Below are 17,184 nucleotides of genomic sequence, written 5' to 3'. Positions count from 1 at the left end.
GCATATGGAGTGTGTTGATCAGAACTCGTTCCGGAGATCTTCGTGGGAGTGATGACCGGACTGATCGCGTTCCTTGGCCTTACGGCGGGAAGGAGCGGGGACAAAATCGAAAAAGCGATATTTGCTGGAGCTCTCCTTGGTAACACTGGATCTGCGGGCCTTGGAGGTCTCAGAGTGGTCGAGGGAATAAGTGGAGGAATTCTTAGAGCTGCCAGTGCTATCGCGAGGATCGGACCATCGTGGTATCGTGAAGGGCATACGAGACTGATCCCAAGTTGCAGACGATGAGCTGGGTGGGGTGTCATCTTCCTCTGGTCCACCTTCGGTAGATCGACGGGGTAGAGGTGGTCGAGATGCAAAGAATCCAATAGACCCACGATGACCTGGAGTTGCCGAGGCAGCAGACCCTGGGGCAGCTGGAGCAGTAGCAGTGGATTCTGGAGGAGCGGGGGTGGATGGTTTGCTTGAACCTTCATCGTAAAAGGTCACAGCCCGCTCCATGGAATCCACCAACTCCTCCCACTTGACCTGAAGGGTATCGTTGGGTCGCTCAGCCTGCTCAGCTTCATCCAAGCAGTCCTCAGTTCGCTCTTGCAGGTGGAGTGCCAACTCATGGAACTTGGAAAGGAATGGATCGATTTCTTCCAGCTCAGAGAGTCGCTCCGGGACGACCTCCAGCCAAATATGAATCAAGTTGGCGAAGCACCGGGGTTGGTCAATCAAGAATGGTAGACTGGGGAAACCTTCGCGCGAGGTAAGCGGTAATCGTCCCAGGATTTGCAGCGGGGTGGTATAGGTGGGAGGAGGAATAGAAGGCGTCGCGTTCGACGGAATATCGCATATGAGATCGACGAATTGCTTGAATTCTGTGCGATTACCGACGAGGAATTTGTTCATGGGCTCCATCCACGGTTCTTTGTTGCCGAATGTTGTCATATTGGCCAAACCCTGGAGGGCCTTGGCAATGAGGGTCAAAGTGCGCTGGGCACGAGGGCGAGGATGATCTATAAATACTGAGCGGATGAATCAGAATGGGTCATAACAGTCTTTCTTACCTTTTAAAAGCCCGAACAGCTTTGGATTCAGGATGGCCGGGCAGAAGAACCGTAGGAAAAGGAAGCCAGAAACACTGCTGTATGTCACAGAGCGCAGGAAGTCGCCATAACGATCCTCAGCGCACGCTCGGACATGTCGAAATATGCGTCTGAGCTCAGCAGGACACCGGGACCATGAGATCGCAATAGATTTCCACACCATAGTGGTGAGATTAACCAGGTTCCGCCAGTTGCGATCAAGGTCTTCGGCGCGCGGAACTCGAGCTGGGTCCACTTCACACTCAGGATCACTCTCATCGATTTCGCGCAGCCGTTCTCCAATCGTCTCTTCCAGATACTCTTTACCCAATCGACGCATGTGCTGGTCCAGTGCTTTGGTCAGGAGTGAGTTACCACGGAACAGGAGGTTGGCTTCCACAGTGGCTGTCCTCCCCATATCTCTGACGAGGACGTTACGGTCGTGACCGGAAGATTCCCGGGAGTCATTCGAATGAATCCTTGATGTATACCGCAGGTGGCTAGCGGTGGACTCTTTGTGGAGACCATCAATCTCATCCTCAACCAGTGCCGAGATCCAGTCTACCGTAGATCCAGAGACCTGATAGATATTCAGGAGCATTTCGGACAACTGTGTCAGTTCGGATGACATCACTTGACCCATGTTGATTGTCAGGCCATTGGTGAATTTGTGGAGGAGCTCCTTCATCGGGGCGTATTCTTCGGACATTAGTACTACCGTTTCCTCCATCCGAGCTCTCATGAACATTTCCCCGACGGCTTGGTCATGGTCGTCCAAAATGGGCCACCATTTTTCTAAGTCCACGCCCGAGTCCAATTCGTCCAATCGCAAATCTACCCGTCCAAAAACTGCATCATTGGTGGAAATCTCGATTTCATCGAGCATATTGACTGCGTTAACTTCCTGGGTAGATGAGTATGTCCCTTGTGCGATGAGGGTCCAATCTCTCTGTGCGTTGAGGGTTTTGACTAATATAGAGGCCTGTGACAGGACTGGCGGTAAATCGTTGAAGGTGAAGTCTTCTCGCCAAAACGGATTTGTGGTGCGATATTTGACAGCAGTCTTCGCGCGGATTTCTCCATCCAAGAGAACCTCGGTGTAAAAGTCGCTGACCTTGGGTGAAGCTGGAGCGGCGTAACCATGGGATCTGGATTGTTTCCGACTGCGCGGTGTTTCTTCCTCTTTGGCACGAAAAAGTTTGGCTTCCGTGACTCGCAAATGAAGGATTCTCTCGATTCGAAACATGCCTTTGGTAGGAGAACTGTCGGCTTCTGGGGTTTTGTTCGGATCTTCCTCCACACTTTGCAGTTGTGGACCATAGAGTTCCGGGATGGTAAATGCACGCAACAAAACGAACCAGACCTCGAAAATAATACGGGTTTCAAGGGCGAGATAGATGGGACGCATCGCTGCGTCGGGAACGGGGTGTGCTGTGTATTGCGGGTAAATAGCGATGCAGAACTCATCATCTAGCACCGACGAATCCAACTGCTGGATTGCACATCGTGACAGTTGGGAAAGTTGGATGCTTGCCACAAGGGTAACGTCGGACTCGGTGAAGAGCTTCAAAAAGCCGTTCTCTAGTAGTCTACAGCTCACTCGCTGCCAGGAGGAAGAAAGGGCCCTCGACTGCCTATATGTAGAAACACGACGCGCCGCCGAGGCCGGTCGCACTCCAGCTGCAGATGGTTTGTCCCAAAGAAGCATCTTACCAACCTTGATGATGGCGGCATCTTTTTGAGATGCGTTTTCTGAGTTTCTTCGTCGTTCTGGGATTCGCCGGTCTCCAATAACGACGGATTGAGGTTTGGTCATTTTATTTTGAACGCCCTTGGGACGTATAGGTTGCCAACAGAGTAGAGCTGCGAGCCACGAGTCGAATGTTTCGTTGACATGGGGCCGTAGTTGGATTCCCAGCCCGGAGGTGAATGTATGGACGCTCAAGTAGGTTGTCTGAAGCTCTGAATCAAACAATGTCCGAACTCGGCAGCCGCGGAGGTCAGGGATGAGGGTCTTGGCCAAGGCGGGCTCTCCCTTGGCTTGGTATATAAGACTTCCAGTTGCGACATTAATTGCACAGTATCCGGAGGTCCAGGGGCTTGACGCCCACGAGGTATTAGAAGAGGTTCGGAACGACAGAATTCCGTGCATCCTTCCACAGGTAGTCTTCATCAATTGGAGTATCTTGGCGGCATCGGTATTGGAAAGAGGGGAGGCGAATTGGTTATGTGCGACTGTCGGGGATCGGCTACCCCCAGGGGACTTGTTGAGTCGCTGACGCGTAACTGCTTGACCAATATAGTTTGGAGATTGTATCGACGGGAATCCAATGGAAGAGGAAGAATCCTCTGAGGTTTTACCTTCGGCCGTCTTGGGTTGGGATGAACTAGCGGCGTTGACCGATCCAATCCGTGCGCGGGCCTTCACGTTATTGGAAGCCATGTCACTGCGCTGCTCCTCCATCGTTGTGGTTCGTGATCGCGTCCGCATCGTCCTTCCCTCCGTCGGCAGCTCTGGCTCGATCCGTTCAACAGTTCGCGATCGCATAGTAGTTCGGGGTGAGGGGGCGCTATGGGTAAAATGTTCGCTCTCGGATAGAGGGGAGTGGGACTCCGGGGTCACTGTACGAATACCGGTGTCTCGAAAGCTGTCGGGGTAGACCATGCCGTGGCGGTCCCTGGATGAAGACTTCTTGCTTGATCGTCGCTCGACAGGGCGACTATATAATGCTTGATGTATGGAATTCCGTTTTGTATTGTGTCCATTGGGGTTTTCTGGATCCATTCTGCCCGGTCGTCACTCTCGCGCGAGCCGACGGGAGCGTGATGGGGAGAAGGTCCGCACCGGAGGGGAGCGCTCTACCTCAAAACCGGTATATATATTCCTTACACCTCGGCCGCCCGAGTATAAATGAAAGTCGGATTTTGGACAAGGCGTTATGAGAACACATGGAGTCCAGGGGGAGGAACGAGGCCGTAGTCGTACATTCGGTCGAGACGGGTCGGGACAGGGACAAAGGGGAATCGCGGATCACCGTAATTTGTCTGAGAGATGCAGGATCTACCAAAGATTCAATGAGTGAGTAATTCTGGAGAGAGTTTGATTGCGACACTGTCGCGGGGGAAGGTGTAGCGTGTCAGTTTTGAAGCCTGGTACCCAAAAGAGTAATCTGGGGGGCGGGCGTGATATCATTATTATTGGTGAGGGGAGGAGGGGGGGGGGGGGGGGGGGAAAGCGAGCGGGCTGATGAACCAAGCCAAAGAAGCACATACCTTCATCAGTCCCTTTTGAAATTGAGATTGGGATGTCTTCAGAATTAGATGGGGAGAGGGGAGGGGGCCTTTCGTTTGGAGTGGGTTTGTGTGTGTGCGTCCGTGTTTTTGCAGATCCCCCAGTTGAGTAAAATCAGACCTTCCGGGGAGTCCAAGGAAGACAGGTATGGGGAGGATAATATAGATACTCCGGACCGAAATTGAGGGAAATTTCGTGATTTTTTTTTTCTATTTGTAAAGGGAAGGGGAGAGGGGCGAAAAGGAAAGAGGGGAGGGAAGTGGATAACGGAGCTGAGGTGTATAAAGGGGAGTTCAAATCCACTGTGATCCAACTTTTCCTTTATTCCAGAATTGATAGCAATTCCAACCTCCAACGGGTTTCAACTTAATTTTCTTTTATTTTGTTATTATTTCTTCAATGCTGAAAAAGCTTAGATCGCCGGTTTTTTAAAGCGGAAATCCGCTCTCAATTCCTCCAGGTACAACCAGATCCCGCCTTCTTCAAGCCTTTAACCGGTAATACCGAGATTACGCCAATCGGGACTGCAGAGAGGCGCTAGATAGGCTACACGGCAGTAGAATGGCGATTCCCCTTAGTTTCTCTTCAGTAGTCCTTAGCGTCGGGTCCGAAAGAGCTCCGTTTTCAGGATACGGAGTAGTCTATCATGATTGATTATTATTTAACTATCCGTAAACAGTATCAAGTAATTACGTATCCATTTGGGGGAGGAGGTAGCTTGTGGATAGGAGCGAATCATCATGAATCAGGAGCGGCTCAATATGATCCCGGGTGCTGTCGATCGGACCCTCTTTCTGGAGCTACTACCGGGGGAATAAATATTATCGTTCGATGAGCTCTTCCATGCATAAAACAAACGCAAGGTACAAATTAGGTAGATTGCACCTTAGCCATGAGGTCGGGCTTATGTCGGGAAACTTTAGAAAGTGAAATAATATGCTGAAAAGGCAGGAAAAAAGACGCGGGTACTAACTTAATTAACTTACTAACTTTTGAAAGTGGATTGCGGACTAGGACCGTGTCATCAAGTAGATTCCCGCTTATATCCGTGTCCGTGTCCTAAAGGTTGGAAAAATCCCCCCGAGTGAAGCCCAAATTCTTCATTTGCAAGCATTTTCACCTAAAATTAAGTCACCGCCAGATTGACTGTTCTAGAAAGAAAGCAAAATCCATCCAAAACGCCCAGTCGCAGTGCATCATGCATACTAAACTAGTGTTCCACTAACAGGAGGTTCTTCCCTTCCCGAGACCCCGCACTGACTAATCACATGACTCATGTCGTAACATGATGAGATTTGGTGCCTCAGGCTAAAGATTATGTCATAGTCACCTGGTGACTGATAGCTATGGGAGGTCCCGCGGACATGATCAGATGCTCTGATGGTTCAGAATCTCTTGAAAAAGAACCACGTTTCTCCGAGAAGGTGAAAAAACGGGTAGATTATCTTACACCACCCCATGTCACACTGTGTGTTGGTCTGAGAGCTTGTCGTGGTGTGACCGCTTCTCCACAGCTCCGTGTTAACCTTATCGGATTCCCTTCCAGAGCTCCAATCTATGGCGATAAGTCCCGACTCCAGTGCATCAACCTTTGTTGGATGAAAAGATGATGTCCTCAAATATACTTTCGCGGTTTCTCCCGCCCACAGACTCGCCATCCGTCTATGAAGCCATCCGAGAACACGACGCCGAATCCGATTCCTCTGATGTCGAAGAGCGGGCAGGGATGGCACCGATGGACCCGGAACATTTTAGCGACGGGGAGTTAGCAGATGCATTGGCAGATGCAAGGGACAGCCAGCTGTCTAGCCCCACTGCAGCCTTGCTGAGTCGGCCACATCCTCGTGGCTCTCCGTCAGTCTCGCGTCGTCGCAAACCCTCCCGACCCCGATGGATGGCGCCAGAGTCACCACAGGGCTACGAACTTGACGATCGAGATGAGGACGTGCCACAGTCGCTCTTAGTGGAGGGTCATGACGATGAGGACCTGAAATCGCGGCTACCTCCCCCGCCTCAAATGATGCGGAGTCGCTCCAATACCCCCAGTCCTCAGCCATCGCCACAACCTGCACTGCCACGCTGGCAAACATCCCGGAACCGACAACCCTCAGATCCTGACCGTCAACCTTGGACACGGTGGTTGTATGGGCAGCAACTGAGCTTAGCTAATATTGACCCCAAGCAGAAAGCCATGTGGCGCTGGGCGAATGTGGAAGACTTGGACAACTTCTTGAAAGATGTGTACACCTACTTCTTGGGCAATGGATTCTGGTCTATCATATTGAGCCGCACCTTGAATCTTTTGACATTTGCTTTTGTGGTGGGGTTCTCGACGTTCCTCACCAACTGCGTCAATTACCACAAGGTTCGGGGCAGCAAATCGCTGGACGAGATTTTGGTCCCCAAATGCACGTCGCAGATGTCTGGCTCAACGCTCTTCTTGCTATGGTTATTCAGTTTCTTCTGGATTGGAAAGCTCTTCCAGTATCTTTTGGATATCAGAAGGCTTCAGCACATGCATGATTTCTATTACTACTTGCTTGGAGTTTCGGACGGAGAGGTCCAAACCATCGCATGGCAGGAGGTTGTCAGCCGATTGATGACGCTGCGAGATTCTAATCCAGCCACAGCGGCGGCAGTATCTGCCAAGCATCGACGATTCATGGGCAGTCAGTCGAAACAGCGAATGGATGCCCATGATATTGCGAATCGCCTCATGCGCAAAGAGAACTATATGATTGCATTGATCAACAAAGACATTTTGGATCTAACGTTACCCATCCCATTTCTTAGAAATCGCCAACTCTTCTCCCGTACGCTCGAATGGAATCTCAACTTATGTATCATGGACTACGTTTTCAATGAACAGGGTCAGCTGCGCACCTTATTCCTCAAGGATACCCATCGAAGAGCGCTAAGCGACGGCTTGCGACGGCGCTTCATATTTGCTGGTATCATGAATATCTTTGTTGCCCCATTTATCGTCGTCTACTTCCTCATGCATTATTTTTTCCGCTATTTCAACGAATTCAAGAAGAACCCCGGCCAGATCGGATCTCGCCAATACACCCCCCTGGCGGAGTGGAAGTTTCGAGAGTTCAACGAGCTCTGGCATCTGTTTGATCGTCGGATAAATATGTCTTATCCATTTGCCAGTCGCTACATCGATCAATTCCCCAAAGACAAGACGATTCAAGTAGCCCGTTTTGTGGCATTCATCTCTGGTGCATTAGCCTCGGTACTTGCCCTTGCCTCTGTGGTGGACCCCGAATTGTTTCTAGGATTTGAGATCACTCCTGACCGGACCGTTCTTTTTTACCTGGGTATTTTTGGTACGGTCTATGCATTTGCACGTGGGCTGGCTCCGGAAGAAACCGACGTCTTTGATCCCGAGTACGCACTTCTCGAGCTGATTGATTTCACACACTATTTTCCAAACACATGGAAAGGACGCCTACACAGTGATGAAGTGCGCAAAGAGTTCGCTGTCTGTTATCAAATGAAGGTCGTAATCTTCTTAGACGAGATCCTCAGCATGATTTTCACGCCCTTTGTGTTGTGGTTCAGCCTTCCCAAATGTAGTGACCGTTTGATCGACTTCTTCCGCGAGTTTACCGTTCACGTTGACGGGATGGGCTACCTTTGCTCCTTTGCGGTCTTTGATTTCAAGAAAGGTGCAAATACCATGACCCCAGGTCGGAGAGACACTTCCGGCAGACCAGATTTGCGGGCCGATTACTTCTCGACGAAGGATGGCAAAATGCTCGCTTCATACTATGGTTTCTTGGACCACTATGGTACCAATAACGCCCCTGCTGGAAGACGACCATTCCATCCACCCCCGAATCTTCCCACGCTAGGACCTCATGAGGTGGGCGGTCTCCATGATCGATATGATCCCCATCCTCGGGGACCCATGGGCGGGCATTTTGGCCCGTCCCTCGTAGCCTCAAGGTTTAGACCCCTGGCTGACCATGGTCGCTCCCCCACCACGTCCATGCTGCTGGACCCGCATAATCAGCCATCCACTTCGGGATATCGCCCCGCAGGACGGGCCGCCCCCTACCCCCGTTCCCGACTTGCTCGCTCGCAGCTTCCCATGTCTGATACCGCTGAAGATGATGAGTCGCCACTGCAGACCCATGCCCCGGGCCCCACTGGTACATCAAGTGGCGGGGTTGGCACGAGCGACGGTGACCTAGCAGATTCATGGCGAATGAACCCGCTAGCAAATGAGGACGAAGCTGAAGGGAACGAAGAGAATCTAGATGCTATCGCCGGAGGAGCCGGTGTACTAGGCCTCATCCAGCAGTTCCAGAAGGCCCATACGGATGGTCGACGGACGACGGTTGGAATATAGAGTACCTTGAAGGGATTTTCATGAGAGCCAACCATATATTGATGATTATCCTTTGGCGTTATCTTAGCGATGTAGAATTGATGATTATTGCAACCAATTTTGGACATGCCCGTGCCGTATAAGGTTAGACTTCCATAGACTATCGGGTTTATCGGCCCATAAGTGATCATTCTTCAGGAATCCGCCAACGGAATCTGCCAACTCCGCACTTCAATGCACCATCTCGGCGTTATTCCTTGGCATTTCCCTCGTTTCCAGTAGGGTTGAGAGCCAAGCAGCCACACACGGGTACGGAACCGAACGGGCACAAACTCCACACCGTGATAGGTGGATGTCGTCCCAAGCGTATCCAACTGTCCACCCGCTGTCGTCTATTTGGGTGGTAGTATTTAAGTGGCCTATGGCCGCATCCTCTCAAAATGATGAGTATATGTCCTATCTCAAGCAAATATGCCAATGGTGAGAATTATTGCACCTTTGCCCTGGTCCGGGAAAAGCATTCAATAAGAGCTTGCAAGTGGATATCTTAGCATCTTCCCACCAAACAAGTCACTAATTCTGCTTTCTGTATCCTGTCGCAAATCATTCGGCCAACACCCCTTCCTAAGGTGCAATGGGACCCGTGAAACAAAATCACATTCGCGCATCAATCTTCCACCCTGCATAAACTGCCGAATTTTGCTGAAACGCATGGAACCCATATAGTTACGTTCCCCAATTAGGTATGCTTCGGGAACCCATGGCAAAATTGATTATAGCTTGAAAGGAAACCAGTCGCCAATGATGACGTGTAGTGAGAGAAGGTTTACTGAGATCTTGTCGAGGGACTGGACAAGGGCCTGGCAAGTGTTTTCGTCGACGTTGGGGTAGGGCCAGGACTTAGAATCATAACGACAGAGGTGTGGTAAGTTGATTTCTAAATGCTGAATACGATGTTTTCGAACGATGTTAGCAAGAAGATCATATGGCTATATTGATGTTAAAGATTTCATATGTAGCAAGTCTTCGTAAGGGATAGGAGACTCACTACTTTCTCGTCGGATGTCCAGTCAACATTAAGGCCAAGGGAGTGGAGATTGGGGAACTGGTGGAATAAATTATCGATATTGTGGATGCTGGCGTGAAAGAGAATTTGCTCCCGTGAAGTTATCCCCGTATGACTGGAATTGACTTACATCGAAATCGTAGGTGATGAAGGGATTCGGAGTGATACTTCGCCAATACCGCAAGAGTGTCCTGTGGAAAGCCATACCCAATACACATTTTCAAAGGCGGGAGCTCCTTCAGAAAGGCGTGGAGCTGGCTTATGTGTTTGATGTAGACAGAGCGGTTGTATCTGTCTAGAAAACCCAGATTCGAGATGCTCATCTCTATAGCTTCAAGAGAATGAAAATAGCCCTTAGTAGTGATGTTTGGCAGTAAGTGAACCCACTCGATCTCGATCAAAGACAAGTATTTGATGTTTTGCCATCGTAGCTGTGTGGCCCATAATATGCTCTGTTTGGGACCAAGTCTCATCCTTCGAAATTTTAGGCTTTTGACTCGCGGAAGAATATCACCTTCTTCCAACGTGATCAGCCCCCTCACATTGAGTCTGGCTTCATCTTCCTTCCTATCCAGGTTGGAAGATATGGCACTTGGACGCGGTCTATATCTCCCTTTGCCAATCAATACGAGACTTTCGAGGTTCTGACATCGACATATGATATCTTTCAACTGAGCTGGATAGTGTGCTTTTGCACTGGCCTTGATAGGCCCGTCATACTCCCCAAGGCACCATTCTGCTTCTATTGAACGAACACAAGAGAGCTGGGGTGATGACGTATTACTTTGGTTGTATCTCTCACATAGTGCGATTTTGGAGCTAGCGATATGAACACTTGCCTGAGGACAGTATTGATAAAGCTGGTACAGAATTTCTCCAGGCATATATTTCTCATGCCACCAGCTAGAGTATATCAGCACTAGCCCCCAACGGTAGAAAAGCACTTGTGAAGCTTACCAAATATCTTGAAGATTCTTAGCCGCCTTGAATAAGTGGTATAGAAATTCAAGAAAAGCACGAGAGAAGTGAATCCAGCTAAAGCCCTGGAATCGATCATTGGGGCGTACCACGATAATGGTTTACACGTACGCGCAGAGACGAGTAGGACGAATGCGTTGTTCCCAAAAAAGGTCGAATGCAGATCCATCGCACTCTCGATAGAGAGTCTGGAAGAGTATTGAGGCGGCCATTTTGTGCATATCAGAGCTGCAAAGCACAACAGCTTTGAGAGAAGAGTGATCGGCACGATCCAGCTATGTTTTAACGTGAGTTCAAATTAATCATTGAGTCTGTGCTGTTCTGGGGGACTTACCATATCTAAGATGCAGTGCCAGATCTCTGGGGGTAGCCCCCGAGCAGTCGTCCAGATGGTTGAAACTCTAAATCCATCCTGTTAACAGCATTACGGGATTCAAGTGTTGGAGAGCAAGGTAGGAAAAGATGAAAGACACAATTATTGAAAGTGGGGACGCAGAGTTTTCATGATACAGTGACTGGAATCAACTATTAGCAAATGCACATGATCTGGAGTCTACATTGATTGATGGTTTTATACTAATGTATTTATACTAACGTATTTCACCAGCCAATGGCCCATACCACCGAGTGGCCCACCCCAGAACACTACAATAAATGCGAAAAATTACAATTTCACATCTCAACAATCGCATACATTCAGGATGATTTGTAGCCTAGCCGAGTTCGGCCTAGACGGTTTTATCATAGTCTTAGCGGTGGGGGTTGAGATAATTTCTCTGTGTACAGCATGGAAGCCAATTTCGAATATTGCTGTACAACCACGTATTTTCCATGCCCCCACCAGAGGCCATCAATTCCCTGAACCAGACGCACGCGTTCGGTGGGTCAGGGAGTAAACGCCTTGGGCCCTCGCAGCCCCGAAAGGTATTATTTAAGTAGCCGCGAATCACCGCGACGATTTGACCATGCGATCGCTCGAAAAGTCTCACCAAAATGTCCCTCACAAGTCTGCCAATCGAACTCGTGAATAAAACTTGCAGCTATCTAGAGCAACCGGAGTGGGCCGGATTCAAATTATCTTGTCGCTCCCTTTACCCAAAATCTTTGGATGCATTCGCAGATCGCTATTTCAAAAGAATTTGCTTCATTGCCACTAGTGAAGGCATTCGACAACTAGAAGATCTGGCTAAAAATGAAACCGTCCGAGTACGAGTCCGACAGTTATAAATGATTCCGACCGTCTTCGAAGGTCGCCACGGACGGAGCCTTGTCGAGTTTGAACGATCTCAATATTCAAGGCCATTGAGTCGTCTCAGGGAGAATGATGATGTGCTACTTGCTCGTTATGCAATATATCAAGCTATAGAAGCCGATAATTTGGCTCTTCTTGAATCAAACACATTTGGTTCTAGGCTTCACACATGCTTCGCTTCATTCACAAACCTTGAGTCCGTCGGATTGAAGCATTACGCGACAGACTTTTTACTTGATTTACGGCAAACGGAATTCCGATATCTAGGGTTGCAGAAATCGAGAGATCCAGTTGAATATGTGTATCACCACTCAGGCTGAAGTTTTCTCCAATGGCACGAGGTAGCCAAGGTCAATTCTCTGGCCTTATCAAGGGGTTTACAAGGTCTTGATGAATCCAACCAGAAGATAAGAGCCTTGAACACAAGCGGTGCCAACTTCTGCGGCTCGACTTCTCCTAATTTTCCTCTCACGCAAGAGCAATGCGATTATCTTCTTCTCAAGCTTGGAGTCCTGGAACATCTTCACATGTGCATTTGTTATGACGAGGACGACCTAGATTGTACTCCGACTTCAAACACCTACATTGATCTTTTGATTTCCGTTGCACCCAGACTGGAAATGCTTGTTTTCTCACAATGGTATTCGGGTCCACGCGATATGGGAGAATGTTACTTTTCAGAGCTCTCTCAGAGCATCAGGTTCACCCGACTAAAGGAGCTTCATCTCCACTGGTTTCAATTTCGATTTGAGTCTTTCAAATCATTTCTTAACACTACCAAGGGAACTCTGGGTTCTCTCTCACTCAAGTTGGTAACTTTGAGATCCAACATTTCCCCGTCCACTAATTACGAGCGTACTTCTTGGGAGCATGTTTGGGAAAAAAAGAAGGTCACGATATGAGAAGATAGCAGTCATGGCTGTGTAGAAAAGAGAGCTTAGTAAATTGTTGATCCATTCGTCAGGAATCCGCCACGCTGTGCTTTAGCCCCGTTCTTGGCGCTTTCCTTGGCATTTCCCTCATATCATTAACTGGTTAATCTATCAGAGCGGCGGACCGGTACGGAAACGAATTGGGCATAAACCCCACATCGTCGGACCCTTGCTGATCAAAACAAACCGCAATCTAGACTCGATTCGACAATGTGTTAATAGTCCGAGTGAAGGTCTAACCTGATTGGATCCCCCTGCGTTTGAACCCTTGGTGGCTTGTGGCTTACACCCCCTCATCCTCCTAATCCAGTTTGTGCCCGAGACCGACTGTTGGTAAGGTCGGCTTGGCTAGAAACTCAGTGACTGATTTTTTGCCCCTTTTTACCGGTAGGTGTTTATGGTGTTTCTCTTTTCTTTCACATCAAAAACTTCCAAATAATGAAGGCGCATATTTAAAAATAGAAATTCATGTATTCTCAGTCTAGTCTAGACTAAGTATAAGTTCAGGAACTAGATCTATATCCATAAAAATCAAGCCAATAATATTAACGTTACTATCGCGCAACACACATCACATGTGGATCGTCCGCTCCGCATTGTTCTAGTCTCGTGATGCAGGGCCAAGGGGAGCCAAGGGTACGGAGTAAAGGTCTTTGAACTTTAATCATCTCTCCGTTATTCCTGTTCCTTTTCCATTTCCTTTCTACATTTTTAACCGCGCCTGAACCACGGGCCCGTCATGTTTCGCGGCGCTCGTCGCTACATCATTGTCGCTGCGATCTTCCTCCTCGCGGTGCTCCATTTTGCCCGGTCGCGTGGGCGTGATTGGACCGACACAGTCATCGAGACTCCTCAGATCTATCGCCCCGATGCAGCATATCCAAAGTCTCAGTCTAAGCCGGATGTGAAGCCTATCCCCGGCGCGCCAGTTCTGGAAGAACCAAGCAACAGGTTCGCGCCTGCGAAGCCCGAATATGACTCGTTCGGATCCAGACCCCTTGAGAACGTCAATCCACCAAGCATTTCCAAAGCTCCATCAAAGGGGGAGACCAAGACATCGTCTTCGTCTTCAGGGGCGGATTCGTATAACAATGCACCGGACAAGGTCCCGGAGAAGGGTACGGAGGGCTTGAAGAATACCGACTCCAAACCCAGTGGTGGATCCAGTGGCCAGAAGCGCCCGCCTGTGAACTCGGATGCGAGCTCTGCTGGGTCCGGCTCAATGGATCTTGTGGAGGAGATCGATCATGGCGGCTCGGGCAGAATACCCATCAAGCACGCGGAGCCTGGAGCACCAACCACGCGATGGAAGAAATTCCCCGACCGATTCCCCGTTTCATCGGACGAAATTATCAAGCTACCGAAAACATACGCGACTTCCATGCGAAAGCTGCAGGCCAAGTTCAAGGATGAGACAGCCACTGATAAGCAAGAAAGGTTGCAGCAACTGAGCACAATTAAAGCGGAGTTCAAACATGCGTGGGAGGGATACAAGAAGATTGCAATGGGCCATGATGAGGTTAAGCCTCTCTCGGCGGCATTTGAGAACCCATTTAATGGGTGGGGCGCAACGTTGGTCGATTCACTGGATACCCTGTGGATAATGGACCTGAAGGAGGATTTCTCGGAAGCAGTCGATGCGATTAAAAAGATTGATTTCATGACATCGGCCAGGGAGGATATACCTATGTTTGAGACTGTTATTCGGTACCTGGTAAGCTAAATCCGAGCTCTGTAGGAAACACCTCTGGGATAGCTAATAACGTCGTATAGGGAGGCCTGATTGGAGCCTACGACATCTCTGCACAGCGATACTCTGTGCTCTTGGAAAAGGCCGAGGAACTTGCTGAGATCCTAATCGGTGCTTTTGATACCCCAAACCGCATGCCTGTGCTCTACTACCGTTGGACGCCGTGAGTTATAATTTGTGTCACGTTTGTTTAAGATGCCGGGACTAAATATTTCCAGGGACCATGTTGTTCGACCTCACAGGGCATCATCCAAGGCTGGACTGGCCGAAATTGGATCGCTGTCTTTGGAATTTACGAGACTATCTCAGCTCACCAAGGAAGACAAATACTACGATGCCATTGCACGGATCACAAACGAGCTTGAGAAACTGCAAGACCAAACCTCTATCCCAGGTCTGTGGCCTATGAAAGTTAATGCTCAAGGCTGTCCCAAGTACATGGCCCAACAAGACGATCGCGGTCAAAAAGAAGAAGCTCGCTCCGAGGATCCTTTGTATTATGTGGAAACACCGACAGAGACACAGAATAGCACAACGACGACTGTGGCTCACAAGCATTATGCCGCGCCAACTGATCTGAATAGCTACCTCAACTTAGTCTCGCATCGCGATATCTTAGACGACTTTTCACAGGCAGAGCCGGCCCACCAGAGTTCCAGCTCTAGCACTCTGGATACTGAGGCGATGGAAGGTGACAAGTGCGATGGAGGATTGCTGATGCCTACGGCGTACCGTGATAACAAGTACACCATGGGAGGAATGGCGGACTCGACCTATGAGTATCTGCCGAAGGAGTACCTGGTATGTCTTTTGATCCCCTTTCATACCGTCACTTCTAATAATTTCATAGCTTCTGGGGGGCGCAGATCAATACAAGAAAATGTACACCAAGGCCATCGATGCCGCCCGCAAAAACTTACTCTTCACACCTATGGTTAAGGGTGAACGTGACATACGTTTCATGGCATCAACGTCCAGCCTGGACCTCACGAAGAAAACCACGGATATTCCATCTACATTGATTTATGAGACTCATCATCTGACCTGCTTCGTTGGAGGCATGGTCGCCATTGGAGCAAAGGCTTTTGGCATTGACGGAGATATGGACCTCGCCGCCAAGCTGACCGACGGCTGCGTGTGGGCGTACGAGTCCACGACCACCGGGATCATGCCCGAGCGATTCCGCTTGGTACCTTGCGACAAGGGACGATCCTGCGATTGGGATCAGACGCGCTACGATGAGGAGGTCAAGCGCTACGGCCCTGTTCACGACTCCGCCGCCGAGGCCCAGTTCCGCAGTGGAGAGAGCACATATGGACAGCGCGTCAAAATTTCCTCCGACTCCAAGTCGGACGCAACCAACGAAGGGAAAATGGCCATTCCTCTACCCATGCCGGGCTCATTAAACCCTCACGATAGGGACCCGGTGCCTTACAAGCGAGATACATTCGCCGTTGGCAGAGACACAAGACCATCCGCTATCCCAACCCCAACCCCCACAGGTGGAGCTAGTGATCTCGAGAATCGAGATGCCCCTCGTGCCTCACAGTCAGGCCTCCTATCCCAAACAGATGGTAAATACCAGCTCCCAGCGGGAATGGTAAACATTCCCTCGCCAGATTACTACCTTCGACCCGAGGCTATTGAGTCCGTCTTTATAATGTACCGGCTCACGGGTGACGATATCTGGCGCCGCAAGGGCTGGAAGATGTTCGAGGCTATCTCGAAGTACACTCGGACGGAATTGGCCAACGCCGCTATCGCGGACGTGTTGTCCTCGAAGCCTGTACAGAAAGATGCCATGGAATCTTTTTGGCTAGCAGAAACCTTAAAGTATTTCTTTCTGCTATTCAGTGATGAGAGTGTGGTGGACCTTGATAAGTATGTTCTCAATACGGAAGCTCATCCCTTCCTGCGTCCGACGTGATTATACTAGATACCAAAATTGCACATATTGTTTTCAAGTCGCATCTCTGTAATCATTCATCCTGATTCCTACTTGTTACTGCTTGCACACCATATGGCTTATGTAATGGTTGACTTGCAAAAGCGGCGAGGGATAATCCCCAAAGAAGAAAGCCAAGGTACGTACTCCGTAGTCGCGCCCCGCCTTCTCCAACCAACCTCCTAAAGAGGCCCGCGATGAGTGCTCTCTTAACGCGAAGACGCAGATCGAGCTCGGGAAATGGAGCAAGAGGTCTCGGAGCCCGAACAGTTCTGGAATGGTAAGTTCATACTACCCCAGACAAAAAGCAAAAAAGGGCGATCGTGCACTGTAATGAGTGTTTTCCTTCCCCTCCCCAATCAAACTTGATGATCATCCAATCTCATGTGACCATATTGATCCCCCAATCAACGATGAACAGAACTCGAAGCGATCGTTTCCAAACCTGCCAACTCTGAAGACCTTATCGATGATGTTTTGAGAGCATATTTGGGCTTTACGACGCAGTACAAAGGTGCCTTTCTTTCCCTCCAAGTCGCCTGTCACGTTGCGACACC

The 17,184-nt window shown here is 49.5% G+C and overlaps 4 protein-coding genes across 4 annotated transcripts; 2 read left to right on the top strand and 2 right to left on the bottom strand.

Annotated features, from left to right (window-relative positions):
- Positions 1 to 18: 18 nt before the first annotated feature.
- On the bottom strand, positions 19 to 3,858 carry N7520_001197 (GTPase-activating protein BUD2; the record flags this gene model as incomplete). The annotated part of the gene is made up of 2 exons (XM_057135132.1): positions 19 to 1,004; positions 1,056 to 3,858. The coding sequence occupies 2 exons, from the start codon at positions 3,856 to 3,858 to the stop codon at positions 19 to 21; spliced, it is 3,789 nt and encodes a 1,262-aa protein (XP_057001068.1).
- A 2,113-nt stretch (positions 3,859 to 5,971) lies between these two features.
- atgI (autophagy protein ATG9) lies at positions 5,972 to 8,725 on the top strand (the record flags this gene model as incomplete). Its single annotated transcript, XM_057135131.1, has 1 exon — positions 5,972 to 8,725. The coding sequence occupies one exon, from the start codon at positions 5,972 to 5,974 to the stop codon at positions 8,723 to 8,725; it is 2,754 nt and encodes a 917-aa protein (XP_057001067.1).
- A 752-nt stretch (positions 8,726 to 9,477) lies between these two features.
- Positions 9,478 to 9,988, bottom strand: N7520_001195 (uncharacterized protein; the record flags this gene model as incomplete). The annotated part of the gene is given in 4 exon segments (XM_057135130.1): positions 9,478 to 9,693; positions 9,753 to 9,809; positions 9,901 to 9,961; positions 9,978 to 9,988. 4 exon segments carry the CDS (start codon positions 9,986 to 9,988, stop codon positions 9,478 to 9,480), a joined length of 345 nt encoding a protein of 114 aa, XP_057001066.1.
- Positions 9,989 to 13,671: 3,683 nt separating this feature from the next.
- N7520_001194 (class I alpha-mannosidase 1A) lies at positions 13,672 to 16,609 on the top strand (the record flags this gene model as incomplete). The annotated part of the gene is made up of 4 exons (XM_057135129.1): positions 13,672 to 14,646; positions 14,706 to 14,845; positions 14,925 to 15,483; positions 15,533 to 16,609. The coding sequence occupies 4 exons, from the start codon at positions 13,672 to 13,674 to the stop codon at positions 16,607 to 16,609; spliced, it is 2,751 nt and encodes a 916-aa protein (XP_057001065.1).
- Between the last annotated feature and the right edge of the window lie 575 nt (positions 16,610 to 17,184).

The sequence above is a fragment of the Penicillium odoratum genome, assembly GCF_028828045.1.
Source record: "Penicillium odoratum strain IBT 22623 chromosome Unknown utg000001l_segment0_segment0, whole genome shotgun sequence".
NCBI lineage: Eukaryota > Fungi > Ascomycota > Eurotiomycetes > Eurotiales > Aspergillaceae > Penicillium > Penicillium odoratum.
Note: the sequence above shows the minus strand (reverse complement) of the source record. Positions and strands in the feature narration are given on the sequence as shown.